General features: G+C 43.1%; 1 protein-coding gene across 1 annotated transcript in view; it reads right to left on the bottom strand.

Annotated features, from left to right (window-relative positions):
- Positions 1 to 8,037, bottom strand: part of RNF165 (ring finger protein 165) — a 164,899-nt gene extending 156,862 nt beyond the window's left edge. Inside the window, exon 1 of the mRNA XM_036741787.1 lies at positions 7,971 to 8,037. Within this exon, the coding sequence (XP_036597682.1) occupies positions 7,971 to 8,031 (61 nt within the window). The 5' untranslated portion in view covers positions 8,032 to 8,037. The remainder of the gene's footprint in view (positions 1 to 7,970) is intronic.
- Positions 8,038 to 21,064: the final 13,027 nt, after the last annotated feature.

Raw genomic sequence — 21,064 nt, 5'->3', positions numbered from 1 at the left:
TTCATAGGATCATAGATTTAGAGTTAAAGGACATTGAGACCTACCCTCTCATTTTACAGACGAAGAAGCTGAGGTACAGTAAACTTAGGTGACTTGCCCAGGATCACACAGCTAGTGCTCCAACATGCACTTTGAACCCAGGTCTTCCTGACTCCAAATCCATCTATCTATTGCTCCACACTGCCTCATCTCCTCATGCTTGGCTTACTAGAGTTGCTTCCAAATTGACTTCCTAACTCCCAATATCTCCTTCCTACATCCAACTCCCATATCTGAACATACTCATTAGGTTCTCCCACTTTTTGTAAGAAGTCTTTCCAGGTCCCCCATCCTCCACCACCCCCCATGCCATACTTCCCTCTGAGATCATCTCCAGGTTATCCTGTATATGTCATATTTGTGCACAGTTGATCGCATCTTGTCTCTCCCATTAGATTGTAAAATCCTTGAGGACAAGGGACTGTTTTTGCCATTTTTGCATCCTCAGCATTTAGTATCTTGCACATAGAACTTAATGAAGGGTCATTAACTTGATTTCCATTCGCTTGATCAAAGACCTCTAATGTCTCCCCATTTTCTACAGATTAAATGTCAAATCCCTTTGACTGACCTTAAGGGATTTCCATTGCTTACCTGTCTTTCTAACTTTCTCTTCAGCCACCTCAGCCTTGGAAAATATCATGCCCAGTCCCACTTTTGCTCATGCTGTTCTTCTGCCTGGAATCTTCTCCCCTGTGCTCTCTGCATATCCAAATCCTCTCTATCTACTACTCTTCTCCATGAAGCCTTCCCTGCTCACTCCTGCTCACATGTGACCTCTCTCTCCTCTGATCTTTCAAAGAATTATAGAATTTTAGAGCCCAGAAGTCTTCTAGTCTGACCCCCCACCTCATTTCATGTGTAAATGAAATACACATACATACACACACATGTATATAATACATGTATATATGCATATATATATGTACATGTATGTGTATATATACAAATACATCTACACATCTTCATACACATGTATGGCTTGTCTTCCCAAAAGATTATAGAACAGAGGGCTGAGATAGTCTCACACTTTTTAATATGCCTCCATTGCTTTGCACAGTGGTACACACAAAGGATCGTAAGATGATAAATTTAATGCTGAAAATTATTTAAGGACCTCAGAAGTCATCTAGTCTAATCTCTTCATTTTACAGATGAGGAAATGGAGGCCTAGAGAAATTGAGTCAGTTATCTAAGGTCACTTAGACAGTGAGGTCTGGGATTCAAATCCAGGACCTCTGACTCCAAATCTGGCACTCTTTCCACTAAAACCAGTGCTTATTAAGTAACGGTTGGTTGGTTAGATAGACAGATTCATAGATGGTTATGGTTGGATAGATGAATGATGGATGGATGGATGGATGGATGGATGGATGGAAGGAGAGATGGATGAAGATCCAGGCATTGCAATTGGCTTAGTTTCATTTTTTTTCTTTAAAAAAAGAAAAGTCCTTGGGTTGTGCTGACATTTGGGGTCTTGCAAATATACCATTTCTCCATTTGTTTGGAAGCCCAGAGATCCATCTTTTGGTGAACCCCACCCAAAAAGCCCTTTACCAATACTAAGAAGATACTAACATACTATTTCGATTTATTAATACCTACACTAAGTAAATGAAATGAGGCCTTCAAAGAGCTTCATGGCCCTGGAGAAACTGAGACTTACATCAAATCATATTTGTCTTGTGGTCAGCCTGAGAAAGTAAGACCAATTCCCTTCAGGGATTATTAGTATTCCCTTCACTTGAAATGTTATGCTCCAGGAAACAGACCAGACCAGTGTATCTGGAGTGCAGAATAGTCCTCTCTGAATTGTCTTCTCCCCTTTGACTTAGTAAACCACAGGTTTCCAAATGTGACACTCCAGTATGCTTATTTCAAGGACAGGGGACAAAGTAGGGGGAGGGAGAGGAGGAGGGGGTGCTGCAGATGAGAAGAAGAAATATTGGCAGTGTTTGCAAGCTGCATATGAGGGTATAAAGCCAGTCACTTTTTTTTCATCTTGTATGTTAATAATATTTGCCAGTTTATGGAAAACTGTTATTTAAGGAAACTCATTAATTAAGTCAGGTTGGCTTCAACCCACACTGGTTTGGGGAGAGAAGGTCCCTCTCTCAGAACCTGGAGCTGTCATAGTAACTTACCAGTCTTCCATTTTTTTTCAAAGCCTGCAGTATGAAGAATCAACTTAATAGATGACTTTCCCAAAACCCCAGTGTCAAACTTATTAAACCAGAGATGTGTTAGATGGATTAGAAAGTGAAAATGAACTATGAAAGCTTTTTGGTTGCCAGGGTAGTGGAATTAAGGGGGAAAATGTACTCTCCTTGATATGAATGTGCCTCTAACAAGCCAGGTCAATATATAGTATGCGTATGATAAATTGCTTAGTGTGAGTTCCCATTAATCCAATAGTTTTTTGTATTATTAGATTACTAAACTAACCCCAAAATGTATTAACCAAACAATTTTGACATGCTTTACCACTAATTTGCAAAAACAAAATTTGGGGTTGATTAATCTTGCTAGAACGAGGCTGCTGTTTAGGACAGACACAGCCCTGGGGTACCTGGCATTAACAGGACTAGGACTTGTCTGGGGAGGTTTTTTGTGTTTGATTTTTATTTTATTTTTTTCTGGTTTGGGGACATTTATTGTTACTGTTTGGGGTTGGGTTGGGGGAAAGGGTTGTTTTGGTTTGGTTTGGTTTGGTCTAGTTTGGTCGGACCACAAACACAATTGAAAGTTGCCTCATGTAAAAAGAAAACAAAAACAAAAAAATAAAAACAAAAACAAGAACAAAAACAAACAAAATCAGTCACGTCATCAAATGATCAGCCCCGTAGGCATGCATGTTTTCTCTCATGCAAACTACAGCACAAGCCTCCCTCTGTTACATGTATGTGTGTACGTGTGTCACAGCAAGTCAGCTAAGCTTCCCAATCTGGAATAGGGTAGGCTAGCGAGAGAACAAAGGGCCAGAGCAGAGATTACACCAAGAGGGAGAGAAAAGAGTGTTGTGTGTGATCACATAGGAGGGACATGATGGCCAGATACATGGAAAAGGATTATGGAAGAGGAAAACTCAGGATACGGCTTGGAGGAAGCGAGGAGGCACTGCCTTGCAAAATGATACGGCTCTCCAAAATGATGACCATTTGAAGGAACCGTGAATTTCTTTAATCAACTGATGTCATTGGTGTCTAACATGCCTCATTTAACAAGGCTTGTTCAGGGCTAGAAATTGAATAGGTGTAATTGACAAATGCTTGAATTTGGTTTCCACTTTGGAGGAGAGAAAAAAAGCATTTCAATACTTTCTTTTCAAATGCCTATACAATACATGTGCATTTTTTAAAGGGGGATCTCTTTTTGGAGGTGAGGAGTCCTGATTTCCTCCCCTTCCTCCCCCCAGAAAAATCCACTAAATATAATGACAGAGGTCAGAAGTCATTTTTCTTAACCAGGTTGCAAGTGCCACAGTTTAACCAATTTTCATTGTGGTATGGAATGGTTTTGGCCACTGGGGATCTGGGAAATAGGCTGCAGCAGCACCTCTGGCACATCCCTGTCAAACAAAGACAGCCCAGAAGAGCTGTGCTCTTATTCCCACCATCCCTGGTCCTGCTGTTTAACTTGATGAATTGAAACAGGGCTCTGTTTCAAAGAGCCTCCTGACCAGGAATTCTAAGGCAACGTTTCAATCTCAGAGTTCAACTATTTTTAATATACATCTATCCACATACATATATATGTATATGTGGCTGTGGTAGGTATCTATTTCACAGAAAGTGGTGCTAACCTCGGGTACACTGAACATATGACCTTGCCTCTTCCTGCTTAGACTAGGACACAAATCTCTATTATGGGTACCATTGTAAATACAGGAGAGGAAGTAGTTTTAAACAAACAAATGGTCTTTCAGTACTATATCCCTTTTCTCACATTTGGTGTTGGCTCCTAGATTACCAGCATCTTAATCCTGACCCCCATATTACTAGGGAATTAAAAGGCAATGAGGAGTAGTCATTAGGTACTCCCCAACAGCTAAGGATAAGGTGTGTACCCAAGTGAGCCATTCATTCCACAGTAGGAGAGGACTATGCCAAGAGCCCAGTGGATGTGGACCACCCCCACCCCCCTTTGTGGGATGCAGGATTTTTATCCTTGTGCCCCAGACTGCTAATGGAAAGAGATATGGGGTAGATGAGATTAAAGTCACCATATCTATTACAACCAAAAAAAAAAAAAAGGCATTCACTCAAACCTTACAATGGGGGGGTGGGGTGGAAGTAGGTGAGGGTGGGGATAGAAAAGCAAGGGAAAAAAATCTAAACAGCAGGATACGACAATAAATGGGGAAACAGCAAGAGAAAAAGCACACTAGGTTAATATAGGAAAACTAGTTTCTTTATTGAGAGATTCGTATATTAGTATTAGTGGATTCTGTGTGTAACAATGTTGTCATGCACACAATACAAAAAAAAGGCCGGGCCCACCATGCTTCGGAAGGGCAACAGAACAAAAGCAGCGTACAATGAGCAGATGGTCCAGGCTACACGACCACATTACATTTCAGCAGGGTAACGTCTCTAACCGAGCGATTTACATTGTCAACTGGGGAATGTAAAAAAATACAGATCATGCTTTAGTTTTAGTACAAGAAAAGGTGAAAAAGATACACAACCAAAAGGATATTTGATACAGAAAAAATTACCCCACAAAATAAGAACAGGAAGTAATTCAGCACAGCAGAACACGCTATCCCTGTTGAATGGAAACCCATTTTGCCGGGAACTCTTTTCCCCTTTACCTTCCATGAAATGCCGAATTTGCCAGATTGGAAGGTTCTCTGGGTTTGTGATTTCAGAGGGACCCCGAATCAGGGGCTCCATTCTGTGGTAACTGTTTTTTTGTCTCAGGGGTTTTTAAAGACAGTTCATCCGGCATGCAGTTGGCTTTTGGGAACAGATGGTAGCCAACAGTTAAAGGGGCAGCACTGAGGGCCAGGGCTGCATGACATGTAATGTCCAAAGATGCACTAGTCCTCAATATTTAAGGAACTGTGGCAATCACTCCCCTTAGGCCAGGAACCTCTGTCTACCAAATTTCTAGAGGCTCTGGAATGGCAACAAATGACATTAAATTGAAGAATTTAATTTTTTTTTTGGCCTCCGACCAAATGTAATTTGTTCAGTTATGCCTGGGTGCTGCAAGGCAAGCCGATGTTTACCCAGATAACTGGAAAAATAAGATACCGCAGCCTCCAAACCTAAAGCAAAATGAATCCACTTAACAGGAATTTACAGTGCAATGTACTTAGCTAAACAAGATGAAGATACAAAAATGGTTGTTATTTCTCTACAGCTATTCTGAAATGGCCTGTTTCCTACACTACTACAATGAAACTAAAGAGAACAGGTTTAAGCTAACAGTCTCTCTAATAGTTTTACAAGAAGATTGTGGTTTAGGACTTCGTTGGTTTAAGCATTAGTATCCTCTATCGGAAGGTCATGAGTTCCTAGCATATCATGCTAAATTTTGCCCACAGTCTCACACACACCCCTTTGCTGCTTACAGCTCCTCTGGGGGGAGGTGTGTACACCAGGAAAGTAGAACTTCGAGTGGCTTGTAAATTTTTTTTTTTTTGGAGGGGGGAGTTGAGGGGAGGAGAGGACCAAAGAAGGGGAAAGTAAATATATATACATTTTTTTAAAAGCAGCTAAAGCAATTTGAATTTCAAGCCATGAAATTGTATCTTGTCTTCTGAAATGATATTTAGAGATCTGGTGGTATTAATGAGTATGATAATGATTTAATCAGGATAATTATAATTATACTTTTAGGCTCAACATCCTTCTTAATCATGTTTGAATTTCTGCCGAGTGTACAGTCCCACACCCCTAAAAGAGGAAATGGCAAGTAATAGGGAGATAAGCTTAAACAAAGGGGGGGGGGGATTAACATTTCAGAAAAATCTCCTCCTCTGTCCCCCCTACCTAACCCTACCCCGCCCTTTTTTTTTTCTCCCTCTAATTGACAGGCAGGCCTGAGATAGGGGATACTGCAGCTTAAATAGCAATGCCTTCCTCAGATGGAAACAGGAAATGGTTAAGAGGGGTGTCACAATACAGCTAAATGCGGAGGCAGAAGGGTCACAGCGCACACAGCAGCAAGTTGACCATTCACTGTGCTACACAATGAAGAAAAAAAAAAGATTTGATAAATGCAGAATGTCATCATTCTATCATCACACAAGAAACTGCGGTTCAAACAGGCCTACGGTCCAACCTAGTGGTTCTGGGCACACCAGGAGTTGAGGGGTGGGGGTGGGGGACAAGGGGCAGGGGATGAGGGTGAGGGTGAGTGGACTGGCGGCCGGGCTGGCTATGTCAGGGCTGGGTCTCCATTTTAACGCTCACTTAAGCCTCCAGGGCAGCCGATTTTCAAGGGGGAGCCCACTGCACTAGCGTATGGCCACCCCCACCTGGAATGCTGACTGAGAGAAGAGCGAGTCTCCATGGGCAGACATCATTCTGTTTTAGTGTGACATTATCCAGTGGGGATTTCAGGCAAATGTGGAGTGGAGAAGGGAGAAGAAACATTTCCAAGAGGAGAAATGTGCATCCAAAGGCAGAATACCAAAAAGAAAAAAAAGGAAAAAAAAGAATCTAAATGAATACTGGGGGGTGGTTTGGGGTTTTTTTTTTTGTTTGTTTTGGTTTTTTGTTTTTGTTTTTGATTGAAAGAAAATGGAAGAAATGGGGTGGGGGGAGAAAGAAAGGGGAAAAAAAAATCAAGCCTATTGTTGTAGCAGAATGTGAGGGAAAGGGAATGTGAGGGAAATCCGTGCAAACACATCCCATAGCACATATTTAAAAAACAAAACCCCCACCGCCAGCCTGCTGCTTTGTAACTGTCTCCCGGTGGCAAATGTATGGCGTTGGGGAGAACTCCTGGCCAGAGAGGTGATCTCCAGCCTGAACCTCACACACAGTTGCAATCCCCAAAGGACCAAATATACAGATCAAGTCTGGCACAGGGAAAAACAGAAATACATGTCTAGCTCTCTCCAAGTCAAACGGACACACACACACACACACACACACACACACACACACACACACGAGCGCGCGCGCACGCACACACACACGCACGCACGCACACATACACACACACACACATACTGCAACCACACCACACCACGCCAAGAATCTTTAACCCGTCTTCACAGCAAAAGCGGTTTCAGACAATTGCAGGGGGGGGGGGACAGGGGGTGGGTTGGGGAAGGGGTAGCACAACACAGAGGCAATAAACAAACCAAAAAAAAAAGGTTAAAAAGGAGAAGGGGGAGGAGGAGAAAGAGAGATCATGCTACTGCCCACAAGAGGTTGGGGGGTGGGGTAGGGGAGTGCAAGGAGAGAGAGCCACAGATCCCAGTTAAACAGCGATCAGCCACTGGTATTAATGACAAAAAATACAAATTAAACAGAGCACACACCTCAAAATAAAATATTGTGAAGCCCACACTGCTACATAAAAATCAGGCACTCCATACAGACACACACGTACACACACAATCAGATCTCTCTCCCTCTTTAGAGCATCTAGGCATCTGGGAAAGGGGGGGGCGATTTGGGGGAACCAAGTCCGCCGCAAAGGATTAAAAAAATAGGGGGGAGGAAGGAAGGAAAGAAGGGGGAGGGAAAGATCCGTGTCAGCCAAACCCCAACTTCCTTACAATAGATCTCAAGGGAGCAGGCTCCCCACACTCAGGGGGTCCCCCCCAAAAAGAGGGCTAGACATTGCTTTCTTGCAAAAGCCCTCTCTCCCCGCCAGCTGCAGCACCCAGGTCTCTCCCCCCATTCCCCGTCCCCCATGCCCACGGCGATCCGAGCTCCAAAGCAGACCCCGAAATGAAAAAGCGATACCTCTGTTTCGCACAGAGCCAAATACTGGAAGAACGAGATAGCCTACGTGGACTAGGACCATCCTGGAAGCTGGGGCGGCGGCGGCGGCGGCGGCTGCTCTCGCGGCTGCTGCGCGGGGTCCCTTTGTTGCGCTGCTCCCGGGCGCTGGTGGAGGCGGAGGCGGAGGAGGAGGAGGCGGAGGAGGTGGTAGAGGAGGAGGTGGGGATGAAGGGGATGGAGGGGATGGAGGGGATGGAGGGGATGGAGGGGATGGAGGGGATGGTGGCGGAGGCAGCAGCGGGGCGGAGGCTGCGGAGGCTGAGGCGGCGGCAGCGCTGGCTGGCGAAGAGACAGATGGCCCATGGAAATGTTCCCTTCCAATCCCCCTCTATACATTCAAATGCGGGGCTGGGGCCGCAGCTGCCCGGCACACAAAGGCGAGGGCAGCCAATGGGAGCCGAGCGCGGCGCAGGCTCCGCCGGGGACCCGCCGCCGGCTCCACCGGTGACAGGGATGGAGCGGGAGGGGAGGGGACGGGAAGGGAGGGAGCGAGGGGATGGGGGAGAGGTGGAGAGGCCCGAGGGGGCGGCCAATCAGGGCGGCCAGAGAGAAGGGAGGAGGGGGCAGCCCTGGGGTGGGGGGGGAGGGTTGCGCCTCGGGTCGTAGCTAGCGGGCAGTGGGCGGAGTGCACACTGGAATCGCACACAAACGTGCCCTCGGGGTGCACATATACACGTACACACAACGGGCTCAGGCACATGGAGTACAATACACATATGGCCATGCTGTGCACACAGAACAAGGCATGAGTGGCCACTGAACACACAGGTGTATATACGCCCTTGCACATGGAGTATGAATGGATGTACTTGGGGCATATACATTTCTGAATATGTAAAGCATACAGTTTCCACAGACACAAACACAGACGATGCTTGACACGAGTAAAGGAATGGGGACCCATTGCATTCATTGGACGGCAACTCCCAGAAAGCCCATACCGACATGCAGGGTATAGACACCCCCACCACCATCACCACCACACAGACATGTGGGGCAGGCACAGAAAGGGCACCTACATACAAACACCAGCAACTAGGCATTCCCAGAAACACACACATAGGGCACACAGCACAGACTACAAGAACAGGTGCACAGCTCCCCGGGGAAACAAGCATACTCACATACAACATGTTTCCTATCATGCACACTCTGGTGTTTACAGGGTCAGAGAATCCTAGTCTCCTTAGAGTCCTTGATCCTCCTTATAAAGATAGAGAAAGGAAGGGCCAGAAAGAAGTGACTTCCCCAGAGTCACACAGCTACCAAGTGTCAAAAACAGAATTAGAACCCAGGTTCCTGCATCCCTGCATAGCCTTCTATCCACTTTACTCTAAGGACATGTGCATATAAATCCCAGCCATACACACAGAACAGGTACCCAGGCCCAGAGCACAGGACATATCCATTCACACAGCACCCTCAGAGAGATACATACATAGGCATTCTATGTATAGACATAGAAAGAGAGTATATTGGGTGTGTTCACCCTGGTACCAGATGAACTTGAAATTTACAAAATCAGGGCACACAGATATGCATGTATACACATCTATGACAAACATAGATTCAAGCACATGAAATTTAACACAGTATTTCACAGGACACACATACAGACCACTCTCGTGCATAAAGAGATATGCCAAACCCCAGCACAGGTGTACAAAAAAAAAATCTAACAGCATGTGAAGCTCCCACAGAAGTAACAAGCTAAATTTGCACACTACAGTAGGCACACCATCAGCTGCGTGAGTCACACAATACCTATAGACAATGCCTATATATATCCACATGTACCTATAGTGGATACTGCATGGAAGAACCCCTGCATTCACCACACAGAAAGCTCTAGAAGATACAATTGTGACTAATGCCAGAAAATCAACAGGATGCTAATGTCCTTCATACATTCACACCTATGTGGAAAATTCTTATTTAACTGATTGATAGCTGCTGTCCTCATTAGGGGATGCTTGCTCATCAGCATCATGAATCCTGGTGATGACTTAAGAATCAGATAATGTTAGTGCTGAAAGGACTTTCAGAAACCATCTAGTGCAAAGTGCTTGTCCAAGGTCATATAGTTAGTTAGCTTTTTTCCCTTTTTTCCACTTCTCAGCCTCCCCTCTTTTTAAGTGTCTGTAGAACTCTGATTAGATGTCTAGAGGATCGGAGAACATTATGAAAGGGAGGTGTAGAAAACAAACTTTGTTCTCTTGACATTATTTACAAAGGAAGGTCTACATACATAGCATTCGAAGACATCTGGGAAGGTATAGATGAGGTACTCAGGGCAAGCTGCTAGACTCATTGACTGTCTGTGGCCTTTCCAGCTTTCATAGCCTTCATGAGTTAATCTAATTCTGGAGTTGGAAGGTATCACAGAAGTCATCATGTCCAAAGCATGACTCTACATAATCTGACAATTATAATCTGACAATCCAGCCTTTCCTTGAAGGTTTTCAGAGATGGGACATTCATTACTTCTCAAGGTAGCCCAACATATTTTTTGATATCTTCACTTATTGGAAGGTTGAGGTTTTTTTATATATTGAACTAAAATCTGCTGTCCTATAATTTCTCCTCCCTCCTCCAACTCCGTGACTTCTTCCTCCATCCTCCTTTCCATGATTCTAGTTCTACCCTCTAGAGTTAAGCATGGAAGTCTATTCCCTCAATTGTATTACAATCCTTCAAATATTCAAGACAGTTATTAAATCCGTAGTTCCAAACCTTCAATTTGCCAAATTAAGCGTTGTTACTTCAGTGTTACTTCAGCTCACCCTCAGATGACATGGTTTTGAGTCCACACCATTTTATCAGGATCCTATGGACCCTCTGGAATTTGTCCATATTCTTCTAAAACCTAGTTCCCAGAATCAAAAACTATTTCAGATATGGTCTACCTAGGCCAGAGAACAGCGGAACAATCATTCATGGATTCTGGATACTTCTATTAAAACCTAGGATTGCATTAGAGGTTTGGGGACACGCATCACATGACTGACTCAAAGTAGCTTGTAATTTATTAAAGCCCCCAGATCTTTTTCACATCTACTGCTGTATAGCCACAGTTTCCCTACCTGGTTCTAGTGCTATTGATTTTTTGAAACTAAATGTGGAACTTTACATTTATCCCTGTTAAATGTCATCTTGTTAGATTTGGTTTATTACTCTAGCCTGGGCAGGCACCAACACCACACCTTCAACAGAACCTATGGAGGCCCAGGAGACACATAGTCCAGTCTTTATTATTTAATGGAGGGAAAAGGAAAAAGCACTGCAAACCTTGCCTTGTGTCAGAATTCCTGCCACTCAAATGGAATAGGATCTCTCTCTCTCTCTCTCTCTCTCTCTCTCTCTCTCTCTCTCTCTCTCACACACACACACACACACATACTTCACAAATGTATACAGGTATTGCCCACACTACAGGCTCCACACCCTTCAACCCATGCACCATCCTGAAGCACTAAGTGACCTGTAATAATAGCAGGCCTTGAGAAAACCAATGGACAGCTCCAGTTGTTATGTTAGTCAATAATCTCAGCCCTCTTCCCCTACTAACCTCTTACTAGGTTGTCTGCCAAAGGACAATTAGCCAATTTAACCTTCATCATCTCTTCCCCATTCATTTGTCCAGGCCTCTGGAGATCCAGTAAGTGAGAAAACTAGTGATAAAACCCATATCTTCTCATTTTTAGTCTAGGGCACATTGTCTTGCATCAGCCACACTGTCTCCTCAAAACAAGCCCTTTCCCTAATGCTAGGATACCTACTTTTTATTTTCCCCTAGCATTCAACAAAACATCTAGAAACACAATGAAGTAGGTTCCTTGGGACTGATGGGTTTGACATGACTTTTTTTTTCTTTTCAAAATCAGTATATAATGCATGTTGGTAGGCTTAGCATTCACTTAAGGCCCAAGGAAATGCTTACTGTCTCTGTGACCTTGAGCAAGTCACTTCCCTTTGGCAAACTTGAGTGTCCTCATCTATGAAATGAAGGGATTAGACTAAATGATCTCTAAATTCCCTTCCAGTTCTAACATTCTCTGAATCTATCAACCTATGAAGTACAGAGACAGGGGTAGAAAGTCCACCCTGCCCCACTCCACAGCCCTATCACTAGAAGGAAAGAAAAGTGGTCAGAGCAGCTCTGGTGTCTATCAGAATCACAGATCTTAGCTTTGAGTTCCTTCTCTGTTTGGGATCCAGCTGAAACCCCACTCCCAGATAGCTTAGCTTGTTTGGCTGCAGCAGGTCTGGATCCCAGGACAGTTTAGTCAAGGAGGAACCTGTTCAACAGATTTTTCTCCAAAAAATCAGACTTCTGATATATCCACCCTAAATGCTTCTGTGATTCAGTTGGAAAACAAAAATCACAGAAACCAGTCATGCAGACTTAAAAGGGGGTGGGGGAGAATACCAGATAACAGAATTATTCACTTTTCCACAAGTTGTCTTGGCATCAGGTAGACACAGCCTTCAAAATCCATACAGCAACATCTGTCCTTCAATCAAAGCAGCATCCAGTGTTTTATCAAGTATAACAGCATTGTGCTAGACAAAAAGAGAGATAGGAGAAGAGAGACAAAGAAGGCCCCTGCCCTGAATGGGCTTACTATCTAGCTGGGGAGACAGACTATAAATGCAGACTACAGTACAAAGTAGTCTATAGTCAAGTTCCAGATGACAGGTCATAGAAATTATGGTCAAGAAGATCAGAGGAAGGAGAGAGATCATGATTGAGCTAGTCACCATGGAAGGCTTCTGGAAGGAGGTGAGATAAGCTTAGTGCTGTAAGGTGAGCAGAATTTGGATTGGAAGGAAGGTGAGAATGGGTGTGGAGGGAGGTAGAGAATATCATCTCTCCAAAATGTCAAACAGGGTAGGATAAAGGGCAGAGTTCTTCCATACCATATTGATGTCTTTGTGTTGATCTAGACCAGTGGTATCAAACTCAATTAGAAATGAAAGCCACTAACCTGTACATAGGGCAGTGAGGTGGCACAATGGATAGAGCCAGGAGGAGCTGAGTTCAAATTCAACTTCATACACTTACTAGTTTGTGACCCTGGGCAAGTCATTTAACCCTATTTGCCGCAGTTTCTTCATCTATCAAATGAGCTGGAGAAGGAAGTGGCAAACCACTCGCGTATCTTTGCTAAGAAAATGCCAAATGGGGTCGTGAAGAGTCAGATATGATTGATAACAACAACAACCACCTGTCATAAGGATCCCTGTGAGCTACATATTGACTGAGAAGACCATGCGTGTATAGATGTGTGTATGTATGTACATACATGATAAAAACATATTTGTATTAATACAGCAACCCATTAAAATAAGGTAGGTAGTACATTTTAATCTTGTTCAAGCCCCATGCAGCCCCATAGGCCACGTCTTCGATACCTTTGATACCATTAAGCAAACACCACCCTCTGCTCAAAGCCTTTCCTCGTTCCCTACCTTCTAGGGCACCCCATTCCAAGACTACCCTGTATTCATTTCACTTGTATGTACAGGTTGTCTCCCCACCCCCGTTAGAATGTAAGTCCCTTGAGGGCAGGGGTAAGGACTATTTCACTTTTGTTTTTGTGACTTCAACATCTAAAACAGTGCCTCAAAATAGTAAGTACTTAATAAATGCTTGTTGGGTCTAGTTGTTCAGCCAGTTAAGAATCCATTTAACTGTATTATCATGCAGCCCACTTATCTCTATCTTGCCCACAAAGATATTAGGAGCAACTTTTTCTGGAATGCAGAGCATACAGGTACTTGGTCTACCAATCTAGTACCCAGTCTAGATAGTTCCAATGTGGCTGAGCTTTGGAAGTCATTTATATGAATGTGACAGTTGCCCTAAGAGAGGATAAAATCTCAAAAGAGATATAAAGAGGATTCGGAGGAGAACCTTGGGATTAGTTACATTTAGCACGAATAGGAGGAGTGGTCAGAGAGGCAGAAGAAAGGCCAAGACAGAGTGACCTCAGTATAGAAGCTAAAGGAAAGAGAATCAAGGATATAGTGTCAATTGCTAAGGAGGTCAAGAACTGTGAGTAGTAGTAAGAGGCTATTGAATTTGGCAATTCTCAAACCATCCATGCCCTTTGAGAGAGTAAGTTTAGTAAGGGTGGGGGACAAGCATTTATTAAGCACCTACTATGTACCAGGCACCATGCTAAATCCTTTGCAACCCTGGGAGATAAGCGCTATTATTATCTCCATTATACAGTTGAGAAAACCGAGGCAGACAGAGATTGAGTCACCTACAATTATATAGCCAGAGAGTATCTGAGGCCAGATATGAACACAGGTCTTCCTGATTCCAGGCCTGCTGTAACACCCAGCTGGTAGAGTGATAGGGACAATAGATGAACTGCAAAGGACTGAGGAGTCAAGTTAGTGAGAAACCAGAGGTAATGAATGCAAATTACTCTTTCAATAAGTCTGGCAATAAAGAAACGGCCCAACTCCAACAACCACACCCTTTGTGTATTAACCCTCTCCTCCCTCTGCTTCCTAAATATACTTCTCTCTCTCTGTCTCTCTCTGTGTCTCTCTGTCTCTCTCTCTGTTTCTCTCTCTGTCTCTCTCTCTCTGTCTCTCTCTGTCTCTCTCTCTCTGTCTCTCTCTCTGTTTCTCTCTCTCTCTCTCTTCTCTCTCTCTCTCTCTCTCTGTTCTCTCTCTCTGTCTCTGTCTGGCTCTGTCTGTCTCTTCTCTGTCTCTGTCTCTCTTCTCTCTCTGTCTCTCTCTCTCTCTGTCTCTCTCTGTCTCTGTCTCTATCTCTCTCTTCTCTCTGTCTCTCTCTCTCTCTCTGTTTCTCTCTCTCTCTGTCTCTCTCTCTCTGTTTCTGTCTCTCTCTTGCAGCTCTTCCTCTGGCTCCTTATCCTCTTTCCAGACCCTTAAGGCAGGAGTTCCCTTTGCAAATGACTCTAAGTCTTTCTCTTTAATCTTAAGCTCTGGTTCTAAGATCCAGGCTGCCTTTGTGATATGTCTACCTGGACTTCCTACCAGCTCTTCCAATTGGATATATCCAAAACTCACTTTATTATGATTTCCCCAAAACTTCTCTCTTCTCACTTGACTCTTTCTGTCAATGGTACTGCCATTCACAGAGTCTGGTATGTTTTCAATCACTGTCTCTGACTCCTCTTTTGCCTCCCTCATTAGTACTGCCTTCTCTCCAAGATTGAATCTCATTTATACTGAATACATCATATATGTACATAGTTGTTTACATGCTGTCTCCTCCATTAGAATGTCCACTCCTTAAGAATAAGAGCGTGGAGGGGGTGGAGCCAAGATGGCAGCTGGAAAGCAGGGACTTGCTTAAGCTCTCCCCCAAATCCCTCCAAACTCTTGTAAAAAATGGCTCTGAACAAATTCTCGACCTGCGGAACCCACAAAATAGCAGAAGGTAGCGGGTCTCCAGCCCAGGACAGCCTGGATGGTCGATGGGAAGAGTTTATCACATGGGGCTGGGATCGGAGCTCAGCCTAGCATGGGCCATGCTGGGACAGACCAGACCGGAAGTCACCCCTGAGCAAGCCTTAGTGCCATGAATCATTGAGTTGTGGCAGTTACCAGACCTCTCAACCCACAAATGACAAAGACCAAGGAGCAGCTTAGTGGGAAAACTGCTAGATCAGGTTAGAAAGTGGTCCCGCCCCAGCCCTGGGGGTGAAGGAGGTGGTTCACAGTGGTGACAGCAGCAGCAGCAGGAAGCTCCTGCAGCTGCTTCAGGAGTCCCTGGCTCACGCAGTGGGAGGAATAAAGCATTGGACCAGAGAGGGAATGCAGGGCTTGCTTTGTCCTGCTTGGATCTGGGTTGCAATCCTGGTTGGCAGTTCTTGGGGGAGAAGGAGCACTGCTGTGGCAGAGCTTGCAGTGATGGTGGAGTAGAAGTAGCTCTGGAAACAGCAGCTCAGCCCCTAAAGCTTGGGACAAAGCACTCTCTACAAGCAGTCACACCCTGACAAAAAGCTCAGAGGTCAAGTAGTTGGCTGGGAATATGGCCAGGCAGTGAAAAAGGTTGCAGACTCAGACTCAGACTCAGACTCAGATTCTTGAGTCTTTTTTCGGTGACAAAGAAGATCAAAACATACAGCCAGAAGAAGTCAACAAAGTCAAAGAGCCTACATCAAAAGCCTCCAAGAAAAGTATGAATTGCTCTCAGGCCATGGAAGAGCTCAAAAAGGATTTGGAAAAGTAAGTAAGAGAAGTAGAGGAAAATCTGGGAAGAGAAATGAGAGAGAGTCAAGAAAACCATGAAAAACAAGTCAATGATTTGCTAAAGGAAACCCAAAAAAATACTGAAGAAAATAACATCTTAAAAAATAGACTAACCCAAATGGCAAAAGAGCTCCAAAAAGCTAATGAGGAGAAGAATGCCTTGAAAGGCAGAACTAGCTAAATGGAAAAGGAGGTCCCAAAGACCACTGAAGAAAATACTACCTTAAAAATTAGATTGGAGCAAGTGGAAGCTAGTGACTTTATAAGAAATCAAGATATAATAAAACAGAATCAAAGGAATGAAAAAATGGAATACAATGTAAAATATCTCATTGGAAAAACCACTGACCTGGAGAATAGATCCAGGAGAGATAATTTAAAAATTATTGGACTACCTGAAATCCATGAGCAAAAAAAGAGCCTAGACATCAGCTTTCAAGAAATTATCAGGGAAAACTGCTCTGATATTCTAGAGCCAAAAGGTAAAATAGAAATTGAAAGAATCCAGCCATCGTCTCTTGAAAAAGATCCCAAAAAGAAAATTCTTAGGAATATTGTCACCAAATTCCAGCGTTCCCGGGTCAAGGAGAAAATACTGCAAGCAGCCAGAAAGAAACAATTTGAGTATTGTGGAAACCCAATCAGGATAACACAAGATCTAGCAGCTTCTACATTAAGGGATCGAAGGGCTTGGAATATGATATTCTGGAGGTCGAAGGAGCTAAGATTAAAACCAAGAATCACCTACCCAGCAAAACTGAGTATAATGCTCCAAGGCAAAATATGGATTTTCAACAAAATAGAGGACTTTCAAGCTTTCTCAGTGAAAAGACCAGAGCTGAATAGAAAATTTGACTTTCAAACACAGGAATAAAGAGTAGCATGAAAAGGTAAATAAGAAAGAGAAATCATAAGGGACTTACTAAAGTTGAACTGTTTTATTTACATTCCTACATGGAAAAATGATGTGTGTAATTCATAAGACCTTTCTCAGTATTAGGGTAGTTGAAGGGAATGCACATTTATATAAACAGAGGGCACAGGGTGAGTTGAATATGAAGGGATGATATCTAAGAAGAAAAATAAAAGAAAATTAAGAGATGAGAGAAGAATATATTGAGAGAGGGAGAAAGGAAGAAATAGAATGGGGTAAATTATCTCACATAAAATTGGCAAGAGATAGCAGTTCTGTTGGGAGGAAAGAGAGGGCAGGTGAGGGGGAATGAGTGAACCTTGCTCTCATTGGATTTGACTTGAGGAGGGAACACCATACACACTCAATTGGGTATCTTACCCCCACAGGAAAGTAGGGGGAAGGAGACAAAAAAGTGGGGATGATAGAAGGGAGAGCAGATAGAGGGAGGAGGCAATCAAAAGCAAACACTTTTGAGAAGGGACAGGTTCAAGGGAGAAATTTGAATAAAGGGGGAAAGGATAGGATGGAGGGAAATATAGTTAGTTTTTCACAACATGAGTATTGTGGAAGTGTTTTACATAATGATACATGTGTGGCCTATGTTGAATTGCCTGCCTTCTTAGGGAGGTTGGGTGGGGAGGGAAGAGGGGAAAGAATTTGGAACTCAAAGTTTTAAAATCAGATGCTCAAAAGAAAAAGTAGTATTTGCATGCAACTGAGAAATAAGACATATAGGGAATGGGGCATAGAAATCTATCTTGCCCTTCAAGAAAGCAAAGGGAAAGGGGATGGGGGGTAGTGGGGTGACAGAAGGGAAGGCTGACTGGGAAATGGGGCAATCGGAATATATGCCATCTTGTAGTGGGGGGAGGGTAGAAATGGGGAGAAAATTTGTAACTCAAAATCTTGTGGAAATCAATGTTGAAAACTAAAATATTAAATAAATAAAACTGAAAAAAAAGAATAAGAACCATGTTTTTACCTTTCTTTGTATCTCTGGCACTTAATATAATGCCTGGAATATAGTAAGTACTTTATAAATGCTTGTTGAATCTTTTGCTCCTTGGCTCAAAAATCTTAAGTGGTTATGCCTTATCAAGTTAGGTTAAAACTCCTTTGCTTGGCAAGGCACTCCACAAGAAGACACTACCCTACCTCTCCAGCTTAATTTCATAACTACTCTCCTCTCCACCCCACCACACCCACCATACCCCGCTCCAGTAGAAATGGCAGCACCAATTACCAAGCACAAAGTATATGTCCTGCCTAGGCAAGTCTGTGTCTGGGTTTGGGGCTTGTTTTTCTTGGTTCATGTCTGATCCTAAGTGACCAAACATTGGCAATGAGATGGACAGATCCAGGCTTGAAAGTGACCAGGTGATTTTGGTAAGTCTAGAGGCTCTGGATCTATCAGGTAGTGCTAACTGGTGACAAGGAAAGTTTCTGTACTAGAAAAGAATGCCAGTATTGTGAAGAGGTCAAGCCCTGGTCTGTCTGGATAGTAGTTGTGGATTTTGAGTGTGGAGAGCCAACATGTAAATTTAACAATGCTCATTTGGCAGTCCCTAAAACTTTTTTTGTTCTGTTGAAGTTTAAGCTTCAACCTCCCAGGAGAATATAACTACAGTTATAAGTTAAGTTACTGAATCCTGTTTTAAGTTTTTCTATCAACGTATATTTGTGACTATTTTGTGTTAAGCATTTCTTTTGTGTACAGGAAATAAAAACCTATCTCATACCTGGTTCATATTGTACATGAGTGCTTTTCTACTGCCTTCTTTGAGAAGATGATGGCACATGAGGCAAAGCTGACGGTTTAACTATGTTGCCTTCAGGTGCTAAGATAGAATGTAACAAGCTAAAGCGTGTGTTTAAAAAAAAAGAGCCTAACTTCTCATTCCGAATCAACTCTGGACTGAGTATGTGAGTATAATAAAGAGGTCCATTAATGGACAGGGGTTAGGTGAAGTGTCTGTCCTCCATTGTCCCTCCAGCAGTGGGTATTTAATGTCTGGAATGTTCTCCTCTCCCTCTTCAAATTTCTACTTATTGTTTAAAACAACTCAAATCCTACCTCCCTTAGGAAGCCATACCCTGTTGGTAATGGCCTTCCTCTGAAACAAGAGGAAAGGAGAGTAGGGTAGGTGATGATACAAAAAAATGTCAAGGCCTACAACTAAGAAATTCTGGGAGGTCATGATGGACAGTTTCAGTCTTCTCCCTAAAGCAGAATACTAAGTTATTCACTGGGTCAAAGGAAAGAAGAGCTGGCAGGCCTGGGTTTCGGGGCTTGGAAAGGTAAAAGGACAGATCTGTAAGTGGGGATGGATTGTAGATAGCCTTGGATGCCAGTCAGAGAGATTTCAACATTACTCTGTGGGCAAAGGTGCTCTAGAAAATGACACTTTCTCTCCCCAAATCCCTACCTCTCCCCTAACATTTATGTAGAGGAGAAACTAAAGTAGGTTAGTGTCATGGACTGGACCTGGAACTTCATTCTATAGAGAACACCATCTTTCTTGCCACCTCTAGTCTTAGGGAGTGACCTAGAACAGTGGTGTCAAAGTCAAATAGAAACAGGGCCACTATAGCTACATAAAGATCCCTGTGGGCTTTGTATCAACTTTCAAAAAGATATTAATGTATGTTCTATTGGATTTTTATTTATTTTGTTAAATATTTCCTAGTTCCATTTTAATCTGATTTTGCTATACTCAGGAGTGTTGTGCCAGCTAATCCTGTGTTTGACATCTTTGGCCTAGCACACTGAGAGGGCATGTGACTTGTCCAGGGTGATACAGCCAAGAGGTGTCACAAAAGTAGGACCTGAACTCAGGTCTTTTTTGCTATATCTCTGTATCTATAATATCATGCTGCCTTTCTGAAACTCTGGTTGTCCATGAAACCAAGTAACAATGGTTACAGATTAATGGTAGCTTTGAAGGAGAAGAAAAAGGGAAGAGATCACAAAAAAAAATTTCCAACTCAAATGAAGTTGGCAGAACCAGGAAAACAATGTAATTTACCAATGTAAATGGAAAAAAAGAACAAAATAGAAACTAACTAGTTTGTAATCATTACTAGGCTTGGTGCAGAAAAAGATATGACACAGTACCTTCCCCTCTTTGCAGAAGGGGGGTGTAATTTTAGTGAAGGATACTGCATACGCTATGGGACTGCTTTGATAGGATGGTTAGTTTTGCTAAACTGCTTTCTTTTTAGCTCTTTTACCTCTTGTTATAAGGCCAACTCTCTGGATGGAGAAGGAAGAGAGATATTGGGAAATGAAGTGACAAAAACAAAAGATATCAATAAAAATTTACAAAAAACAAATATTAAAAGTCAAGGGCAGTTAGAAAGGGTGACAGTTTGGCTGTCAGGGGAGTACACTATGGGCTTATTATGTGTATATGAGTATCAGATTCATTTTAGCCTCAGTTCAGAGACTACTTTCTTTCCCAGTTGCCTCTCTGAATTACTGCCCATCCTCCAGGTACCTGCTTCCAGCAAAGGCCCTCAAAAATGATGGAAGGGATTATTTTAAATCTGTGCCCTTAGGAAGACTCTGTCCTAGATAATGGGGAACTTCCTCAGTTCTCAATATTTTAGATTTTAAGTTCCCTGAGGGCAGGGACTATGTCCTTTTTCAGCCATTTTTATACCTCCAGCATCTAACATGGTGCTTTCTTAACAAATGCTTTGATTTTTGGCAAGCAACATGATCGACAACAGCGTTTGGGGAAGATGCATCTAGCAGTATTGTGCAGGATGTATTAGTGGGAATATGGAGGCAGGGGAGAGGGGGAGGAAGAATGTTGAGGGACATAGAGTGGGATGATACCTATAAATTGAAACCAGATCTTTTTTTCCTGAGACTGGTAGGTTCCCAGAGCAGACTTTT

Source organism: Trichosurus vulpecula, chromosome 1, assembly GCF_011100635.1.
Source record: "Trichosurus vulpecula isolate mTriVul1 chromosome 1, mTriVul1.pri, whole genome shotgun sequence".
Lineage (NCBI taxonomy): Eukaryota > Metazoa > Chordata > Mammalia > Diprotodontia > Phalangeridae > Trichosurus > Trichosurus vulpecula.
This window is presented reverse-complemented; position numbering and strand designations above follow the sequence as displayed.